The 20,204-nt window shown below is 29.7% G+C and overlaps 2 protein-coding genes across 3 annotated transcripts; one reads left to right on the top strand and one right to left on the bottom strand.

The window, feature by feature from the left end:
- Nucleotides 1-2,161, top strand: LOC108456921 (60S ribosomal protein L24). 2 transcript variants are annotated; one of them, XM_017755660.2, is made up of 6 exons: nt 1-151; nt 921-996; nt 1,084-1,185; nt 1,448-1,596; nt 1,705-1,892; nt 2,042-2,161. In XM_017755660.2, exons 1-5 carry the CDS (start codon nt 141-143, stop codon nt 1,859-1,861), a joined length of 495 nt encoding a protein of 164 aa, XP_017611149.1. In that variant the 5' UTR covers nt 1-140; the 3' UTR covers nt 1,862-1,892; nt 2,042-2,161. The 2 variants fall into 2 exon arrangements, with proteins under 2 accessions (XP_017611149.1, XP_017611148.1); XM_017755659.2 differs by having other exon boundaries at nt 1,705-2,045.
- Nucleotides 2,162-5,458: 3,297 nt separating this feature from the next.
- On the bottom strand, nt 5,459-10,761 carry LOC108454274 (F-box protein PP2-A15-like). The gene is made up of 3 exons (XM_017752683.2): nt 10,228-10,761; nt 9,587-9,705; nt 5,459-6,904 (listed from the first exon to the last, which is right to left on the bottom strand). Exons 1-3 carry the CDS (start codon nt 10,537-10,539, stop codon nt 6,442-6,444), a joined length of 894 nt encoding a protein of 297 aa, XP_017608172.1. The 5' UTR covers nt 10,540-10,761; the 3' UTR covers nt 5,459-6,441.
- Between the last annotated feature and the right edge of the window lie 9,443 nt (nt 10,762-20,204).

Below are 20,204 nucleotides of genomic sequence, written 5' to 3'. Positions count from 1 at the left end.
GTATGCAGCGGCCCGCTCTGGGCCGGTAGTTTTGTGAATTTAACACAATATAAGGGCCATCATATTCCCAAACCTTTGATCTACATTTGCAACGCCGCTAGGGTTTCAAGGGATATCTTCCGGTGCAAAGACCAGCAGCCATGGTTCTCAAGTACGTTCCTTATCTCTTCCTCTCTTTCCCTTCAAATTATTCTTTAATCACGAGTAATTGGTATGATCTTAGAAAATATACCCCCCAAAAAGATCTGCCTACGGCCAGGTCTTCCTTTCATTTTGTTTTATTCCATATTCTAATATGGCGATTGATTGATTTTATTTAGTATTATGCGGGGAATTGAACTTTCAGTTATTACTTTTTTTGTTTTTATTAGTTCTATTTACATGTTCATTTCCATGTTAGCGGGATTTTAGTTTATTGGTTATTTGTTATACGAGCTTCAATTGGTTCATTGAAGCTAAGGTTTTTTAATTAATGAAGATAGTTGGAGTATATTGGTTTAGTTTTTCTGGAAAAATAAATATATCTTGGGAATGGAAAATCAGTTTAAATTTTCCCTCGTCCTATGGCCTTTAGACCTGTATTTGACACACATATCAAACACTTATCTTGTAATGGGTATGTTATATGATCCTCCAAACATCTTCCAAATACATGAAACAGCTTTGAATTTACAGTTTCAGACAGAACTCTGTACACTCCCAAGTTCGAGTAACATTGATTTATATTCAGCTAGTTTTGTAATGAAGTGCTAGGCTTTTGGAAAATCATATAGTTGTTTTAGTTAATTGTGTGATGTTCTGAGTCAATGGTTATGTTCATGCGTAGAGAGCTATATTCAGTTTAAAAGAAGCTGATTGGTATTATTTATTTAGTAGGTTTTGTAGACATTGCAATTGATTGTATTTTGTTGGCATGCTAGGACGGAGCTTTGCCGATTTAGTGGTGCCAAGATATACCCTGGGAAAGGCATCAGATTTGTTCGTGGTGATTCCCAGGTAAATTCTCATCTAGTTCTGATTTCAAGTGGTTGATACTGTGTTGTGGTACTAGCAATGAACTGTGATCTTCATCAATTTGTTTAGGTCTTCCTCTTTTCCAATTCAAAATGCAAGAGGTACTTCCACAACCGCCTGAAGCCATCAAAACTTACATGGACGGCCATGTACAGGAAGCAACACAAGAAGGTGAGTGTCAGCATCATAAGCAGGTTTTCTTTCAGAAAAACTATTTTTGGGTTTCATTTGCCTTACCTGTGGCATTTTGGTTGTGAGCAGAATCATGTATTTTTTGGAAATTGACTTCTTTTACAAAATGTTGATGTTTTGGCATCTCTTTTTATCGCTGCCATCTATCTTATAAAAGTTTTGCAAAATCAGATTATTTTATCAATACATTGTTCTCATGCCCTTTCTCATATTAGTTTTCCTACTGGATGCATATGTTTAGGACATTGCCCAAGAAGCTGTGAAGAAGAGGAGACGTACTGCAAAGAAGCCATACTCCAGATCCATTGTGGGTGCCACCTTAGAGGTTATCCAGAAGAAGAGGAGTGAGAAACCCGAAGTTCGTGATGCAGCCAGGGAAGCTGCTCTCCGGTGTGTGTTTGTTCATTATAAGTTGCACCCATTCCATTTCATTGCTGATTTCGACATGTAATATGGTTTATATTTACTGAGATTTTTACTGTTTAATCTATTGTTCAGAGAAATCAAGGAAAGGATCAAGAAGACTAAGGATGAAAAGAAGGCAAAGAAGGCAGAAGTAGCAGCGAAGCAACAGAAGACACAAGGCAAGGGTAACCCTCCAAAGGGTGGTGCACCCAAAGGTCCCAAGCTTGGTGGTGGTGGTGGAAAGCGATAAGTTTACCCAGTTATTATCTGTTTTTACATAGGTAGTATGTTGATTTTGAAGGCATTTGTATGGACTGAATGGCCATTCGGCCGTGTATCTTTTTTTGCTTTTTATGCGTTATCATTAAACCTTGAACTCTGTATTGAAGATGAGTGATCAAGTTATTTTATGCTTGACTTTGTTTTTCAGCCTACGTACCCGGACTTAGACGGTGAAGAATGCCATTCATACTGCATAGTTTTGTAGCCGATGCACACTAAAATTATTCTTACGTCAGAGTTTATATATATTATATTAGAATTTTTTATATTTTATCAAGCTCTGTTTCACTTAAAATTTGTATCTTAAAATTTTCTGACTATATTTTTGAATATTTAATCTAAGCTTGTTTTAGATTTGCTTATATCATGTATCTTTTAATTTTTCTCAAATTATATTATTTTTAATGTTTATATTATAGATATTTACTTTAATTAAGTTCCATTTTTACTTTAATTTAGTTTTTCGGGTCCCGTAACATTTTCCAAATCATCTCGTGTTCTGGAATGGGTTCCAAACTTGAATAAGCCGACTAAGACATACTTTTAACACTTAATCGGTAAAAACTAGAAGAGCTTCAATTTCGCATCGATGAGTGATAGTTATTTTCTTTATTTTGTTACCCCAATATTTATTTCATTTTTTTTTTTATAATTTTGATTCTATGCTTGTAAATGAATTGGATTTAAAGTTATATTTGAATCATACAATATACTAAGTTGAACTAATATCACATGGGGTTTAGTCGTGTTGTAAATGATGCGCTCTACAGCTTTCATTTATGTAATTAGTGGATAGTATTCACTGGTAACAGAGTGCGTTCAACTTTTTTACCGTATAAGCAAGTGAATTTGGGTGGACATCTGGGAGACTTTGCTCTCTGAATTGTCAAAATTCCCAAACAGAGAGATCGTGTTAGAAAGCAGAAAACAAACGCCAAGAAAAATCAGCTTTAATCATCATGCAAAACTAATTCAAGTTCATAATCCGATCTGCTGAGGCTTGAACATTAATCCAGTTGCATTTGTATTAGTGAATTGATATAAATGTCAATTTTTCAACCAAATCATAGCCGATGGTCTGAGAAAACTTGTAAAACTGAATGTTGTAATCAAAATATAAACAAGTTGATTAAGTTTTGTCTATTAGGGATAAGAAGGCAGTTTTGCACCCCCAGTAAGGAGATTGAAAACATAGTTGCATTCGGGGATTGGGACATGCGGGCTTGCTGCTACCGTTGTCTTGTTAGAGCTGGGAACTGAGGTGCTTTCCACGGTCTCTTCACCGGAGATTTTAGTGTCAACTGTGGAGACGACTTGCTCTCTTGTCGCCTGTTGCACTAGCATACCTTTCCATTTCATGACTTGCACTGCACCAAGAGGTGTGAGAGTTTATTTAAGTATTCAAATTTGGTGAACTGTGCATGGAAAGAGAGTCCGGGTTTTGAACATTATCCATCAACCCCTGGGCTAAATAATTAACCTCATCTTGAAGCTTCTGTTTTTCCCTGGAAATAACATCATAGTCGTGTTTAAGGGTATCATATAAGCGCTCAAGCTGTTTAGCTTTCCATTCAGCACGCCTGCATTGGAACCAGATAACAATTTGCCTTGGTTGGTGTCCAAGTTCCCTGGAAAGCTTCATCTCTTCCTTCCTGGAAACTCCTCTCCAATAAACAGTTGTGGTCTTCTCTTGAGCGTTGTAGCTGCTTTTTTGTCCCTGCTTGACTCCGCGGAAGAAGAAGACAAAACAGAATATAGCAAAGTAATATTCAAACAAATAATATTTACACCGTTAGCATCAGAATTCATATATACCTGGACATTTATCATAGTTATAGTTGTAATGGGAGTTAAGAGTAGGCTGTGGTCGAGAAGCAAAGGTGCCATTCCAATCCATTTTTGAATCTTCTGTCTTCAAAATCAACCAGAATATGTCAGTACACCAAAGATAGCTCTATTATGAGTTTATGACCACACCATACGAAGAGAAAGCGAAAGTGTGGGAGCAGAAGAGAAGAGTTAGTAAAGAATTTCTTCATTTACATGTCTCTCCGTACTTTGGTGTTGTGTGGTTAATTCCTACATATGAATCTACATAATACATGAACCGATATCTTATACCTTTATTTTATGGCATTTTCCAAGCAGAACATTTTTATATATTAAGTAAATAAAATATGTATCTATTTTTATAAATTATTATAATATAATATTTTAACTTAATACATTAAAAATAGATAAAATTATGGGTTATCATATTCAACATGAATAGTATATTAATAAAATTTAAAAATAAATTAAAATACTTTTTAATAAAAAATGATGTTGAATATTAAAATAAAAGAAATTGAGAGTGATATATTCAAATAATGAGATAAGGATTATACTTGAAGATAATATATTAGTTATAATAATAACATTTAGGGTTCTAAAACGAAAATAAAAATACCAAATGAAAAAGTTGTATAGTTTTTTTTTTATTAAAAAGAATAAAACTTTATTAAAAATAAATAAATTTTATAATAAAATATTTTAATAAAATACATCAATTTTACTTTCAAAATGAAATAATGTAAATTCATACTACCAAATGCTCATTCATGCATCATCCAAACCATAGCTTTTAAAACTATACATTTCTTTTAAGCGTTTTGATAGTATGATCAAAAAGTAGTATGAAGAATTAAAATATTGATTGTAGATGTTATGTAGTTGGATGTAGTGTAGCATTAACTTTTTAACCCATACCAATAAGCAATAGCCATACCAAAAATCTAAAAATTCTAACTTTTCACTTTTCAAAACTCAATTTAGGTGCCCTCATTTGTAGTATTTATAAATTATAAATATAATTTATTTATTCAAATTAAATTTTAGAAAAAATTATTAATTGCTTGAAAAATATGTAACAATTGTTACTATAATTTATTTTAATATTTTCATTATAATTTAAGTTGAATATTTAAGGGTTCGAATTGGGGATAGAGACTATAAATAGTTCTAGACATTATATAAAAAGAGCATATATGATAGTAATCTATAATGATATTAATGTTAAAAAATTGAATATTTATTAATACCAAAATAGTACTACTAATAATAATAACAACATATATTTTGAATAGATCTAAATTAACTTTATCTTTTGTATTAAAATATCAGACATTAAATAGTACTTCTTAACAAAAATGTTAAACAATTGAAATATTTTACCACATTCTTAAAGCTTTTTTATTTGAATTGAAAATTGACTTAAGAAGCAGTGGTAATATATAAAATTTTGACATTCACTAACATCATTACTAGCATGTCTTATTATATACACAAATAATATTACTTTTATAAATGTGTGGAATTGATATATAAGTATGATATTGTTTGCAACTTTGTGGTGTGAAATAAAAGGTCTTAATTCTCATCCCATTTACTTATATGTTGTGTTGGAATTATTTTGTGATAATAATATCTCAAGTATTAAATGATCATTTAAGGATACAAACCTGCTTCAAGCTGTCACAGATTCAATATTAAATCAAAACAACCTAATTGCACAACAAATGTAAAATTTTAATTAATGCTCTTTCTTTTTAACTGGAAAAGATTCAAAACAGAAGAAGGAACATGATCTATCCCAGCCTAGCATGACAGTTGTCCGTGGACCAGCCTTTGGTAAAAAGAGGTCAGTAGAGCTAAGGTCAGGGTTTCATGTAGGAATGCAACTCACTTCACACTCATTACATCTTTTAAATACCAAAACTGGACCACCTACTATCACCACCAACAGCCAATCCAAACCATAAGACTGCCAAGTTTTGGTATTTTGTTTCCTCCTGTCAAAATCTTCTAACACCACATATAAGATTAAATTGGAAACAGAACCATCGTATTCCTACGTGCAAAAATGGTTCAACTAAATGCCAATTTGTCCAGGAAAAGCATTTATACCAACATCACTATTGCAGTAAAACTAGATAAAACCATAAACTCCAGATACGACCCAACATCTAAACAACCACAGACCAAGTTGCAGGGATGCCACAATTTTCATAATTTATACCAACACTCATTATGGTGATAACTACAGAAAATAATTTAACCAATATTGCAACAGTTAAAAACATTCAAAGAGATAAGAACAGATCAAACAAGGCTTCTCCAACTCCCACGAACCTTTCTAAAAGCATAAGTAAACAACAAGACAATAAAAACTGGGTCAATTAAGATATAAGAAAGGAATTAGATTACCTCATTTGCATCACAACTAAATTACAAAAATTTTAACAGAAAGCTTCTGGTGAAAAACAAGATCATAACCAACCATAATCTCTTAATTTTATGTGCAGAGGTGTAAAAGAGGAAACAAAACTGGATCAAATACATGGTAGTGAAACTTGCGTAATCATAGAGGACACATGCCTACTCTGAAAATCAATTAAGATGAAATCCTCTAAAACAACAAATGCCTTTAGAAGTATAACCTGTACGTGAAACCCCACATGGGAATTCCGGGGATCGCTGATGTCAACAGTAACTCTGATATGCTTCTGGCTATTTCAACATCCCTTTTCTTTTACGCTCTTTTAGGTCAGTGGGGATGATAAATACAGAATCTACACAAAGTCCTCCTTTAGAATGTGTGCAATCTATCTGTTTCACAGAAAATCTGACTTCAGTAACTGGTTCAGAGTCGTTGACAATAAATTCCCCAACCTTGTAGTCTATCCAGCATCCGCGCTTATGATTTCCATTATCATAATCTTGTTCAGTATCATCTAAATAGTGCTCACATGATGCTAGCTGACCATCAGAAGTAGACAACTCAAATGTTACAGGCTTTATGTCCCAACCATGGGTGTGCTCAAAACTAGACACTCTTCTTCCCAACCTTTTGGAAAATCTTCCAAGGTGAAGCCTGAATGAAAGAGTATAGATATCAGCTGGAAGAGGGAACTTTACTACTCCATCTACTTCAAACCACCATATTTGCTGCAAATAGGCCACAGTATGGAATCTGGAAGCAGAGCAAGATAGAGAATATAAAATTTGTTGACAAAGAAAGGCGGAGAGGAGAAAAAATGGGAAAACAACATGTTAACCACTGGCCAATGCAACATGAAAATAAATTATTCAATGGAATAAGAATCTGAAAATCGACTGCAGCCCGGAAAATTTTCCTGTTTTACAGAGACTCTTAACAGAAAAAGAAAAAAGTTCAACAAAAATTTCACAATTAAGCATTATAATATTTTCATAGGTAGAACAGAATCATTAGTAAATATTCTGCTCAACTAATGAAGCACCATGAAAAAAGACTAAACTCAGTACATATAGTATAGAGTAGTGGAAAGAAGTCACTAAGAATGGGAACCCAATTCTCTTGTCACACTGTAATGTCACCATAGGATGGAATAAAGATCAGGATTCGGGGAAATCTTAGAAAATCCTACTACTAATAAATGCATTTAGTACTCTGGAAAGTCGATCACCCTAAACACACTAGAACAAATATGCATCCATTTGATACATAACTACATGCGTAAAAGCATCTTTACCAGTGCCAGAAGAGCATAAAAGAAACATGTAAACAGCAATAACTCAATACCAAACGCCATGAACATACTTGTGAGATAAAGATCAGTATTAAAAATCATTATCACTCTCCACCAGATTTACTACACCTCAATCATTCCAATCAATAAATGAACCATTTCTGGCTAAAGAAAAGAAAAACGTTCAAGCTAAGTAACCAATGAAATGATAAGATGAGAATACTAGAACCTGGAAGCCTGCCTCAGCAATACAATTTTGTTTCTATCAAGCTCTCACTCATAAAAACTACAAGTTACACTCAAAGCAGTTCGGTAATTGTCTCAAGATGATGAGATCATATCATGCCTAAATAAAGGATATAAGGTTTAATAGAAATTTGAAGGGCTACCTCTCAATCATATGGCCTAGGCATTGAAAATATATAAACCAAAAAAAATTGCTCCATGTAAGGCATCGATGGATTAATCATCATTTGGATGAAAGAAACTCGAAATCAGCCTGCCTTATCACAATGGTAGATGTAGTTAGTAGAGTTGAAGGTCTATTTCAAAATCATATAGATTTTGGTTGTAGAACTTTTTGAATAAATCAAAAGATAGAGACTAATAATTTGAAAATCAGAGCTATTCTTTTCGTCAAAACATTTTAACCATGCCTTGCCACTGAAGCAAAAGGTATAATAAAATGTTTCGGGAAGAAACTGCTTCCTTCAATTAGTCAGTCAAATAGTTGACCACTAAATCCCAAAATTCTCACGTTTGAATGTTTTAACATCTGGTATCCCTTTATAACTTCCACCATAATCAAATGGGAATCAAACATAAAAAAGAAGATAGAAAAAGTCAGTATGGTTATGCAACAAAAATAAAATTCAAGTCTACACAGTGTTTTGGGACTATAATCCCATTTCCTGAGGGCTAAATCTTAGAATTAACAACATTGAAATGCAATATCCTCTAGGGAAAAGGAAGTTTTAAGCATATATCGCATGACAGAATACTCTAGAATTGTATTATGAGAAAGAGCAAAGCATCCAATGTGGTTGCACGCTTGCCCAATTATAATCATCTATAGGGCAAGCACAAACTTCTGTGAAGAGATTAATTTTCAGAAGGCACTAAGCAAGAGAAGAAGACAATCTTTTCTCACAGAGATAAGAAAACGGTTAGCACATTGTCTCATTGTATAGGCAACTGGTCGATGCTTATTAACTCTTATCCTGCATTAATGGGAAACTTAGTTCCAGCAGGTAAACACCCTTAGGAGCAGCATATAAAGGGAGATAGAAATCAAAAGCTTAACATATCAGCATTTGTACACTTCTTCATACATTCAATGAGTTTCACCATCAAAATAGCACTCCTAACCCAAAATACATAGATCTGAAAAAGATAAAGCTATCAACATGAACCAATCATAATGGAAAACATAAATATATGTACAAGGTTCTCTAGGTACACAAGACTTCTCAACCTCTGACTACAAGAACTTCGACAAAAGTGAACTTACACTACACAGCTACACTACACAGCATTATCTCAATTCATTAAAGCTCACAAATTTCTTATTGCAAGATCCAAGCATATAAACGGAATTACCTTTCTTTGAAAACCTCTTCCAAAATCCAACTAATAAAACATTCCTCGAGATTAACAATTCGGCAATGAAGAAAAACATAATCTCTAAACAAGATTTAGTAAAAGTTCCCATCATCATCTAGAGATTAATGATGAATCAGCAACAAAGATGCAAACTTTCAGAGATTTCAGTCTTTCTACATAATACCATTTGTATAAAGAAAACATCAACAAAAAGCCAAAACCCTTAAGCAGCACCCGAATGCATTTCCTCCCACCAAAGAATAAATGAGACATGCATTTGACAACGTAGTTCACAAAATGTCCCATTCCAACAAATATATAGCTTAACCATCTATGTGCTCCATGTAGAAGCAAAATTGGCATAATTAATTCCATTTTGTGCTTCTTCAAGTAATCAATACAGAATTCTAACAAGCTGGTCAAAAACCATACTAGAAAATTTTCAAGATACAAGCATCTCAATCCCACATTAAGGCAATGTCAAAATCAATAAATTGTACCAGTAAATTTAGTATTGAACCATAATAATATGAATGTCTAACCTAGATTCTTCTGTAGAAACCCAATTCCAATATCTCCGATCATCAATTCCAGTTATTGCCATCCCTTTGGCAGATATTGCCATGCATACCCTGCCGGTCACTCTGTCCAGCCATATTTCCTACATCATCAAATTTTCAACCGTCATTAGTCTTCGATTATTCAAGTCTGGCCATTATTAAATTCAAAATAAAGCACTGAAGCAAAACAAAAGGAAAAACATTTCATACATAACCACCTCCAAGACCCTCCCTCACGCCAAATGCTCCCCAAAAACACCCCTTTTGCATGAACAAGAGTTGTTAAATTTGTTCTCTTCAAAAAAGAAATAATAACATTAACCCACCAGTAACAACTAACTAACCAAATCCCCATTCTTCCCAGAAAATTAAGGTACAAAATATCTTAAACTCACTCAAAAAGCTAAAAACAATTTCTAAAAGAAAAAAATATATATATATTAACCAAAAAGTTATGAAAACAATCACAAAGCCTCAAGTTCAATCCTTCCCAAGCATAAAACGAAAGTAAAAACGACCAAATGAACCCAAAACTCAAACACCCAGAAATAAATATTTAAAAAAAAGTAAAAATGAAATTAACCAGAAAAAGGAGGAGGAAACAAACTCTAAAGACGACCTACCTTATTTCCATCATCAAAAGGTACCGGGCGAGAGAGAAGGGCAAAAATATCTTTTTTGGACGAATTCTGGTACCTTTCGGGTGGCACTAAATCCAGCAGATCTTGATAATTACTGGGTAATTTCATTTCCCAAACAGAATCCGAAGACGCAGCCCCTCTAAACGCTCGATTCAACCTCGCCAGGTTGCAAATCTCCGGCGGCGTCAAGTAAGTGAAAACGCAGGCCACACAGCTCTCCGGTATGTCCCCTAATCCCGGTCCCATCACCGTCCCATTGCTTCCTTCCGTTAAGTTGGACAGAGACGCACCCATCGAATCTTTTTTTTCTCTTCCCTCCCCTGTTTTCTTTTTTTCCCTTTCGTTTCTATTTATAAAAATTCACTTGGAAATTTGAAGTTGATTTTGTTTTTTTAATTAAGTTGGTGGGAAGACCGAAAGAGTGAAGAAGAAAGAGGATGTCTTAGACTGGAAAATTTCTGGACGTCTTTTATATTTGGATTCTAACACTGTTCAATTGTCGTTTCAATTACTCGCTTTCCGCTAGACCCGACCCGGATTTTATTTTACACTTTTTTTTTCTTTTTTTTTTCATTACTTTTGCGACAAAAAATTAAGGCAATTGTGGCAAACCAGTAGATTTTTTATTTTGTGATTTTGGACTATATTTCTTCTCTAAAATCTAGAATCTCTATTTTTTTCAGATTTATTATTTTAAACATTTAATTAAAACCAACATGTTATGTACTACTAACCTTAAGACTTTCTCTATTTATGCTGCTTTCATTTACTTGCAGCATATTAATAGAGTGATATTTTTTTCAAAAATAACCTAAATTCAATTTATTTTATATATATATATATATTACTTATTTGAAAGTACAAAAGATATATTGTTATTCACCTTTTATTTTCTAAAATTAATACAATTTTGAAATAACTTGGATTACGCCTACATGAAATAAAACAGAGAGTTTTGTTGACATGGATAATTTTTAGGAAATAAAAAATTATATAAAAATATATATGTATATTAAATAAATTAAAATTTTAAATATCTCAAATTATTTATACTTATTTTATGATGGAAAGTAAAAAAAAGAAAAAAGAAAAAAAGGGTACGTCGTGATGCAAACAAGATCGTACAGTTATGCTTAGGTATAAGGCTTAATCAAAAGTTGAGCGAGCGTCAAGCAATACAGCAATTATATTTGGGTATACAGTATAGGGAGATGATATACTATATTGATTGATATACACTACCAACCCTATTGAATTACTTTGAAAATAATATTCACTGTATCATTTGACAGATGATAAAGGTGTTGGAGATTGAATATCTGTTCCGGCAAACCATTTTCTTTTTTGACTAAATTTTGGTAAAATATTTTATGTCTCTCTATCTTCAAACATTGAACGACAAACCAAATCATGAAACAACCTGAATTATATAGTACATATATGCAGTCGAAAGGTTTGAAGCCATCCTACTTGTTTTCTCCATTCTATTTGGTTATTCTTCCAAAAGGAACACACGCGGTTGAAAATTATATATAAAAATATAAATTTCCTATCAACCAACGTGATTCATGCAATGCAATCTTTTATTACTTCACTTTATCATTAAACAATTTGCTCACGTTCCACATTTCTATTTTTTTTTTTATATTTTCTTTGCTTTATAATAAAATAATTTACTAAATAGTAGTATCAGTTGAAAAATATTATCTACAAATAAATTGTTTTTATTTGAGTTTTTTTTTAGATTTTGTTTTGATTTAAGTCTCATCATGCTGTGGGTTCTATTCAAATTTATCATGATTTAAGTCGGATATATTACTCACATCAATCAAGTCGTAATTATAGTCATATAAATGTATCTAATACTTATATTTAAACACTTTATTGAATTCGTGTCACTCTTAACCGGTCACCAACTCAATTATAAAATTATTAAAATATCCCTTATTTTAAATTATAATTAATATTATTAACATAAAACATTTCCTTTCGCCCATCATAAAATCTAATCATTTATAATGTTGAATTGTATTTATACATACATACACCGCTAATTAACTTCTTTAAAATATAATTAACTAAAACTCAATAGAAACAAATTATTAAATATAAACTAACTTAATATTTCTTACCGAATTACCATAGAATTCATAAAGATATATGAAATTAGTTTTAATACTCTTTATTTTTGTCCTAATTAACTTTTATATTTGATGTATCCATGATTAATGAAGAAGATTTCGGCATATCATTTATAAATTATCTCATTTGAATTTATTTTAAAAGGTTAGCAATATGCATGTATTAAATATATTTTTTTAGGTAATCATCACATATATTTTAGTTTATAAAGGGTTATTATTATTCAAGGGATTACAGTTTTTTCTTTTTAATTTTTAAAATTAGAAGAAAAAGGATTATATGAAATTCATGTATTTATTCTATACATATTAGAGGACAATGATTAGAGATCAAAATCCTGATGACACGAAAAAATCTTTACCAACTTCTTAATTTCAATAATTAAATATCAAACCTGATAGACAAAAAAAATAAAAATATTCAAATTAAATACAATAATTTAATTTCTTTTCTTTTCTTTTCTCTATATTGAAATGCATTTAAATAAATTTTATTAAAAAAAATCATTTTTCCCGTTTAGTTAGTTGTGAGGGGATTGGATTATGATAACAGCTTTAAAATCGTCAAAATATAAAATAATCTGTATTTCAACCGTCCAAAAATTATTAAGTGTTACTTCAGATGCACAGTACTATTTGTTGTTAGCATAAAAACAATAATAACAATAAGATTAAATTTGATAACACTGTCCTAATCCTTAAAAAATGCAATTAGGTTTGAAGTAATAATTAGCAAATTGAAGGTGAAATTACTAAACTGAAGAATGAAAACCACAGGCTATATATCTCTTAAGCAACCCCCATAAGAAAAATAGACATCCAACTTCAAATCAAATTAGTTGACAATTGAAAAAAAAGTAGGAAGCCAACAAATGAAATAATTAGTTAAAATATAAAGTTAGGCGAAATGGACAAAATGGGGTCATTAAATGCAAATCACTTCACGAAAATGATACCTCCTCACTTCTCTCTATTTTGTTAATGTTTGATGATTTTCTTAGGTCACATGTAAATTGACATCACCGGATCGTGCTAAGTTGTAGGTTGGACTTTTCTTTCTTTTTTTATTTCATTTTCTTTAAATACATTTTGTTTTGACTCATTTATGAAGAAAATTTATTTTGAATGATCTGTTTTCAACTCAACCGTTTATTATTTATTCCAAATAATATTTTATAATGTGATTAAAATTAATAATTTTATGTTTTATAATTGTTAAATATATATTAATAAAATTATATTTAAGATTAATATGATAAATATATCATCTTGATTTGAAATTTTATATGTATAATAATTATTATTGGTTTACTAAAATATTAATTATACAAAAATTTATGAATATGTGTTAATATTAATGAATTACATATGAATATGTAAATCCAAAATTTATCTTTACTAATAAAGAGATGCATAGGTGATTATAAATGGCACGCACACCAATTAATTTCTTTGTTGGTTAAGCTTGTACAACAAAATCCCTCCAAACCGATTGTTCGGACAATGGTTTGGTTAAAATATCAACTAACTGATCAACAGTTGAAATGTATAAAAGCTATGAGTAAACTCGAATATTATTTAACTATAAATTTTTAATTTTATAACATTATGCCTAACATAAACATTTTATCTTTGCAAAAATGCATTTTAACCTCACTTATCAAAAACAACAATAAACTAACTCTTGACCTACCGAAATCGTATTGTCAATTTTATACTAAAGGGAAACACACATCGGCTTTATGGGTAGAACGACATGACTTCACTATACAAGTGCTTGAATCACCATAGAGTTAAAGGCTTGTACGCATGGATTGACGAATAATGATAGATATTTAGACAAATTGATCTTTTCAAAAAGGGCCGTCCCTTATACTATATCGTGTAAATGGAAACTCCCAAAGCTGCATTTTGGTAAAATTTTAAATCCACTGAAAATGCCACTCACTCTCACATCAACCTTTTGAAGGCTTCACTATGTAAATGAAAGTGGTTGAATGAGCAATAGATGGGTATTGTGAAGAAATAGGGAGGGGACTGCTTGCTTTATTCATTGTATCGATGTCGAAATTATTTTGTCTGGTACCACACTCAAAACAGCTGGGTGAATGAAGTTTACACCATCTTTGTTTGCCCCTTTCACATTTCTTAATAATCAATGGTAAAACAAATTCGGGGGTTTTGATTTCCGTGGTTGATGAGGACATTGGCCCCATAAGTAGCTGTAACCAGTTGAGCGTTTCTGCAAGTGTGACAGTATCAGGCTGTCATGATTTTCTTTAGCTACAAAACAAATGTCCCAACCCAATTTCAATCACGTTTCTTTAATAACCTTGTGGTTACCTATTTTTCGGCTTTCAAATTTTCAACTCCATTTTATCAAATCCGGTTTCCTTCACCAATAAAACCACACTTGCTAATGAATTCAGCTACTCATCTAAATTTGTTGGAAATTTATGAAGGTCTGAGTAAATACTTTGAAAGTTAATTTTTGACATAAAATTAAGTCAATTTACAATATAGTTTAAATTCAAGTTAAAACATTTAAAACTCGAATTCAACTCGAGTCTTTTTATGTTTCTAATATATTATATTGTGTTGTTTTATATATTATGTAATTTATAATACATATAAAAATAAATTTATAATAATATATAATTTAATAACGTAAACATAAAGAAAATGTTAGAAAGCTTTGCATATAAAAATTTTAATAAATAAAAATATAAAAAATATTAAATATTAAATTAAAAATAGTAAAATTATTATTTTTAAATATGAGTGGGTTTTAGAATCAGTCTAGATTAGAAATTTACAAATTTGAATGAGCTCGAGAAAATTTTAAACTCATATTTTAAGTTAGATTAAGTTTAAACAAATAAAAATAAAAATATATTAATATCATACTTAACTCCACCCGATCATTGAACACTTTTATTTTTAACTAACATTCCACTATAATACATAAATTCTCAGTTTTACATATATATGGCTTTGGTGTTTATATTTTGAAACAATGGATATTTTCGTTAAATAATTACCTGAACTAATAAGAATTGACATGCAGTAAAAGAAAAGATTTCATAAAAAATTAGAAAATTTAAAAAAGAACCATAAAATGAGAAAAAATTCCAACAAATTATAAAAAAGAATCATCAAAATCCAAAATTTGAAAGAAAATTTCTAAACTTTCTAAAACTAACTTGATTTTTTAAATATCAAATTTTCATATTATTAACTTTTAATTATAAAAATATAAAATTACTCAAAATGCACATCCATATAAATATGCATTTGGACAGTGGTTTGTTTGGATTCACTCTACACATAGATTTTTACTAATTAAATATTTTATAATTTTAAAAATAATAATTTCAAAATAAATTTTCATTTATATTTATATTTATATATATTTTTAAAATTGACAGGATGAACCTAGACATCATGTCCAGGCTTATTCTCAATATGTATTCTTTAATAATTTTATATTTTTAAGTTTTTTTTTTTTGTTATGATTCTTTTTGCATTTTTTATTGTTTTTTTTACTGTTAAGCTCTTGCAACGTAACATCATTTGATTCACTGAAGAAAAAATGAGTGAAAATGATAGATGAATATATATATATACACCGCAGATTAAAGTCCAAAGAGATTAAAGTGACTAGAAAATGATTGAAATATCAAATTGAAAATTTTTATGTACAGCTAAAATAGATATTAAGCTTAATTAATAATAATAAAGGGCATTGAGCGAAGTTTAGTTTTTTTAGTAATGGTAGTAGAGTTTTCTCGTGTCTATTTCATTATTTATGTTTTACGTTCGTGATGGTCTTTCTCAATAATATTATTTTTAAGATTTAAATTTGTATTTCTTTTAAGATAATAATATGTTTTACCATTGTATCCAATAATTATTAATTAAAATAAATAAATAATATAAAATACTCAACAACACATCTAAATAGATGTTAATATAAAATTAGATTGAATTAAATTTAAGGAAAATATATATAAATCACCTCTACTATATAGAAGTGATGAAAAAACAAATCTATCAAAATCAAACTTTGAAAAAGTCAAGTTTTTACAATCGATTAATTACTCAACATTTCATCATTTAAATGAGTATGCAGGAACTTGTTCAAGTGTGAGCATATAAGAATGATGGTGGCAAATGGGAATATTATTGGTTGTGAGCTTTCTAGATTACCACGTTGCAAATGCCTAGGGCTACGTCAAACCTTAATTATTCAATAATACTAGCAAAACAGAAAGAAGAATGCGATAAACAAGGTGAAAGAAAGAACACATGGGTGATGGGGATGCTTGACCTTGGCTGGTGTTCGTTTTGGGGGGGGGGAATAATGCGATGGCTTAAACAAGCAAACTCCAAATAAGTGTTTCAATTTTCAAATTCCTACCAAGTTATATTCACGTCTAATTTGTCGTCTTCTCTCTGTCTCCTTTAATGTTGCCAAGTGAAACACATGACTTTGTAGAATTTTGTGCAAATAAACCCTATTATTCCACCCTCCAAATTTTGCACTAACATGTTTTCTTAACAATTTTGTCAAAATATGAATATATACATGTGATGGAATTTTTAAGAACATAAATGAGATTAAAATCTTATTTATTTAATTTTAAAAATATTTAACCTTTTTTAATATCGTTTGGAGGTTAAAAACCAAACTATCAAATAATTACTAGACTATATGTGGCAGCTACAAAATGAGTAAAAGGAAAATTAAATTATAAAAATAAAATGTTTATTTAAAATCTAGACCCTATAAATATGAATTCAAATTCTAAAATATGATTTAACCCTTATAAATAAAAATAAAGTTTCCCACTAAAAATAATATAAAATCTCTAATTAAGCAAATTTCATGAAAAGTCTTAAAACATCATTATTTAAAAAACAAATAAAAAACATTTTTATATCTTTTAACAGTTTATATAAAATTCTTAAATGAAATTACTTGAAAACGTTATACTAGAAGTCCAACTTTAGACCTTAAGGTATATATCAACAAAAAACCTTCAATCAGGAAATAAATCCAAATAAATGTTTTCACATTAAGATTTTTTTATCCAAATAAATCCTCGAGAACCCTAAAGTTCAGGTTTCAATATAAGAACATTTGTCAAGTTTAAGATCCAACTTAGACAACAATAAAAAAGTTCAGGCCCCAATGTGAGAACAATTGTCAAGTTGAGGACTTAACTTTAATTAAAAAAATTCAAACCTCAATATGAGAAAAACTACCTAGTTTAGGCCCAAATAATAATTTAACCCTTTTCATAACTAGGGTTCAAATATTGTCATATATCATTTATTATTTTATTACCCCTAAAAGATATGTTTCACTCATTTTACCATGCTTGCAGAATTTTTAAACTTGATTAACGAATAATTTTTCTTATTTTTATTAGGTTTAATTATTTTATTAGTTATTGTACTTTTTTTTTATCAACTTTTGCCCGTGCACTTTTTGAATTGATCAATTTTAGTTCCTATACTTTTTTGAATTTTAAAATTTTAGTTCTAACCCAAACAGTGAGAGTTATATAATTTGTTTGGTTAAATTCAATTACTAATCTTTACTATGCAAATATTTGTACATTTGGTCCATGTTTTCCAATTGAATCATTCTAAGTACCTAAACTTTTCAAATTTTGAAATTTTAGTCTTGATGCAAATGAAAGTCATTAATACATTAATTAAATTTTTAGTGAGTAATGTATAGAAATAACAAGTTGACATGACATTACACATACGATAATATGTATGGTGCATCGGATTTTCAAAAATAACAGAACTTAACTTAATGAATTTAACAGTTTTCAATTGGTGAGAACTGGAATTTTAAAACTTGAAAAGTATAGGGACTAACATGACCAAATTAAATTAAAAGGAACAAATTTTGTAAAGCTTAGGGACTAAGAGCAGAATTTAACCTTTTGACTCACACAAATACTCCAGGATCATGCCATTTCTTGTGCATTGGGAATGGGCCTATTGGTTAAAATGGATCATACTGTTTCTGAGACCCATAGTCTTTTCCCCTTCTCGTGGACAAGGCCACCTATGGAGGCCTATTGGGTAGAAAACGGCTTTTGCCCAAAGGCCTATATACAATTCCCAAATGGTTGGTACCAAAAACAGATGAAGCCACAAATTTTTAGAGTTAGTTCAAGAGAGATCAAACAAATTACTTTTACTATAAATTCTATTATACCACCCACGTGAAAATCATAAATTTAGAATATAAATATGAGTTTAAAATAATATATAATAAATAATAAAATTTATTATTTGAAACTAATTAATAACACATGAAATATATACGTTATTAAAATAAATAAATAAATGAGATTAAATTGTTTATCACGGTGTTGTCATCAATCTTGAGTTGATGTCGAATTAATTTTGTGATACCAACTCAATCAAATATATTATTAATATATACAACTGATGAAAGTAATAGTATGCATAATAAAATAAAATGTATAAAAATATTTAAATAATGCTTTAGTTGAATGATAAATTAAAGGATTTAGTGATGCAATTGATATGGGTTCAAATCCTATAATATGCATATTTTATTGCTTTTTAAATGAAAAGTATTAAAATACCCTCGGATAATATAATTTATTTTAATTACGAGAGGGCATTCACATAATTAAACACTTAAATTTATAACCCGATTGAGGGTGATTCCATCTACGTAAAATACTTAAATAATAGTATAGATACATTTATAAATATTACTCTATTAATATTTTAAACATATGATTGAATACGCTATTAAAGCCTTGTATAAATCATGTGTGATTTTTATTCATATTTATTTTAATTAAATCTTATTATGTGTGATTCCTATCTAGATTTATTTTAATTCAAAGTAAGTTATGACCCTTCAAAATATTACGTAAAGTAAGCGACCAAAAATTAAATGAATGGTTAAAATGACTTTTTATAAAGTACTAAATAAGTAATTATATTTTTTATTAAAAAAGTTATAATAATCTTCTTTATCAAAATTTAACAAATCAGAAAAAGTAATATTTCTTTTCAACCACACCAAAAAATGAACATTGAAAAATCATTAAAATTTTAACACTTGAATAAATAAAATAAAAGCGCTCTAAAATAAAAAATAAAATAAAATAAAAGCATCCTAGCCGACTAGTTTACCCTATTTTTTAGGTCTAAATATCTAACGCTAAAGGGCATCATGGTTTAGACTTGCCCAACCCATTGTAATATAGCATTCGCCACAATGATTGATTCGATTTCTCTACATATTTATCAGTATAATTGTGTGTAAAATATTTTAATAATTATAACCTATTTTATAAATTATCTTCAATTTTTTATTAAATTATAATTATGTTTAACTTATAAATTGATATTTAAATTATCTCAAATTTCTATTTTGATACTCGAATATTTTTTATCAACCTATATATATATATATATATATATATTTAAAGTTAGTATCTTTGTAAGTTAAACTATTAAGTGTGGGTTTGAATATGCGGTGCGGTATAGTACATTTGGCTTACTGTTTATCTCACGTTATAATATTAATTAATTTGTATTGATTTGTAGGTCAATCGTTTCAACCCTTATCTTAAGACCAGTACCCTAGCTGATTTTTGGTCCAATTAGTTTGACCTACTAATCCGGTCTAATTCTTTTTGATTGATAGAAATAACTTTTTTAATCCCGTTAGGTGAAATTCAAAAAAACAATTATTCACTAATATCTTGACTTTAAGAAAATAAATTTTGAACATCGTTGACTTGGATA

Source organism: Gossypium arboreum, chromosome 9, assembly GCF_025698485.1.
Source record: "Gossypium arboreum isolate Shixiya-1 chromosome 9, ASM2569848v2, whole genome shotgun sequence".
NCBI lineage: Eukaryota > Viridiplantae > Streptophyta > Magnoliopsida > Malvales > Malvaceae > Gossypium > Gossypium arboreum.
The sequence above is the reverse complement of the archived record's forward strand: the minus strand, read 5'-3'. Positions and strand labels throughout refer to the sequence as shown.

What these genes read in the sequence shown, in the direction of transcription:
- LOC108456921 (XM_017755660.2), top strand. An exon ending in ACAGGAAGCAACACAAGAAG is followed by an intron (nt 1,186 to 1,447) that starts GTGAGTGTCAGC and finishes GCATATGTTTAG; the next exon opens with GACATTGCCCAAGAAGCTGT. An exon ending in GCCAGGGAAGCTGCTCTCCG is followed by an intron (nt 1,597 to 1,704) that starts GTGTGTGTTTGT and finishes TCTATTGTTCAG; the next exon opens with AGAAATCAAGGAAAGGATCA.
- LOC108454274 (XM_017752683.2), bottom strand. Translation starts at nt 10,539, where the DNA reads ATGGGTGCGTCTCTGTCCAACTTAACGGAAGGAAGCAATGGGACGGTG. An exon ending in CTTTTGATGATGGAAATAAG is followed by an intron (nt 9,706 to 10,227) that starts GTAGGTCGTCTT and finishes TTGATGATGTAG; the next exon opens with GAAATATGGCTGGACAGAGT. An exon ending in GTTTCTACAGAAGAATCTAG is followed by an intron (nt 6,905 to 9,586) that starts GTTAGACATTCA and finishes CTCTGCTTCCAG; the next exon opens with ATTCCATACTGTGGCCTATT.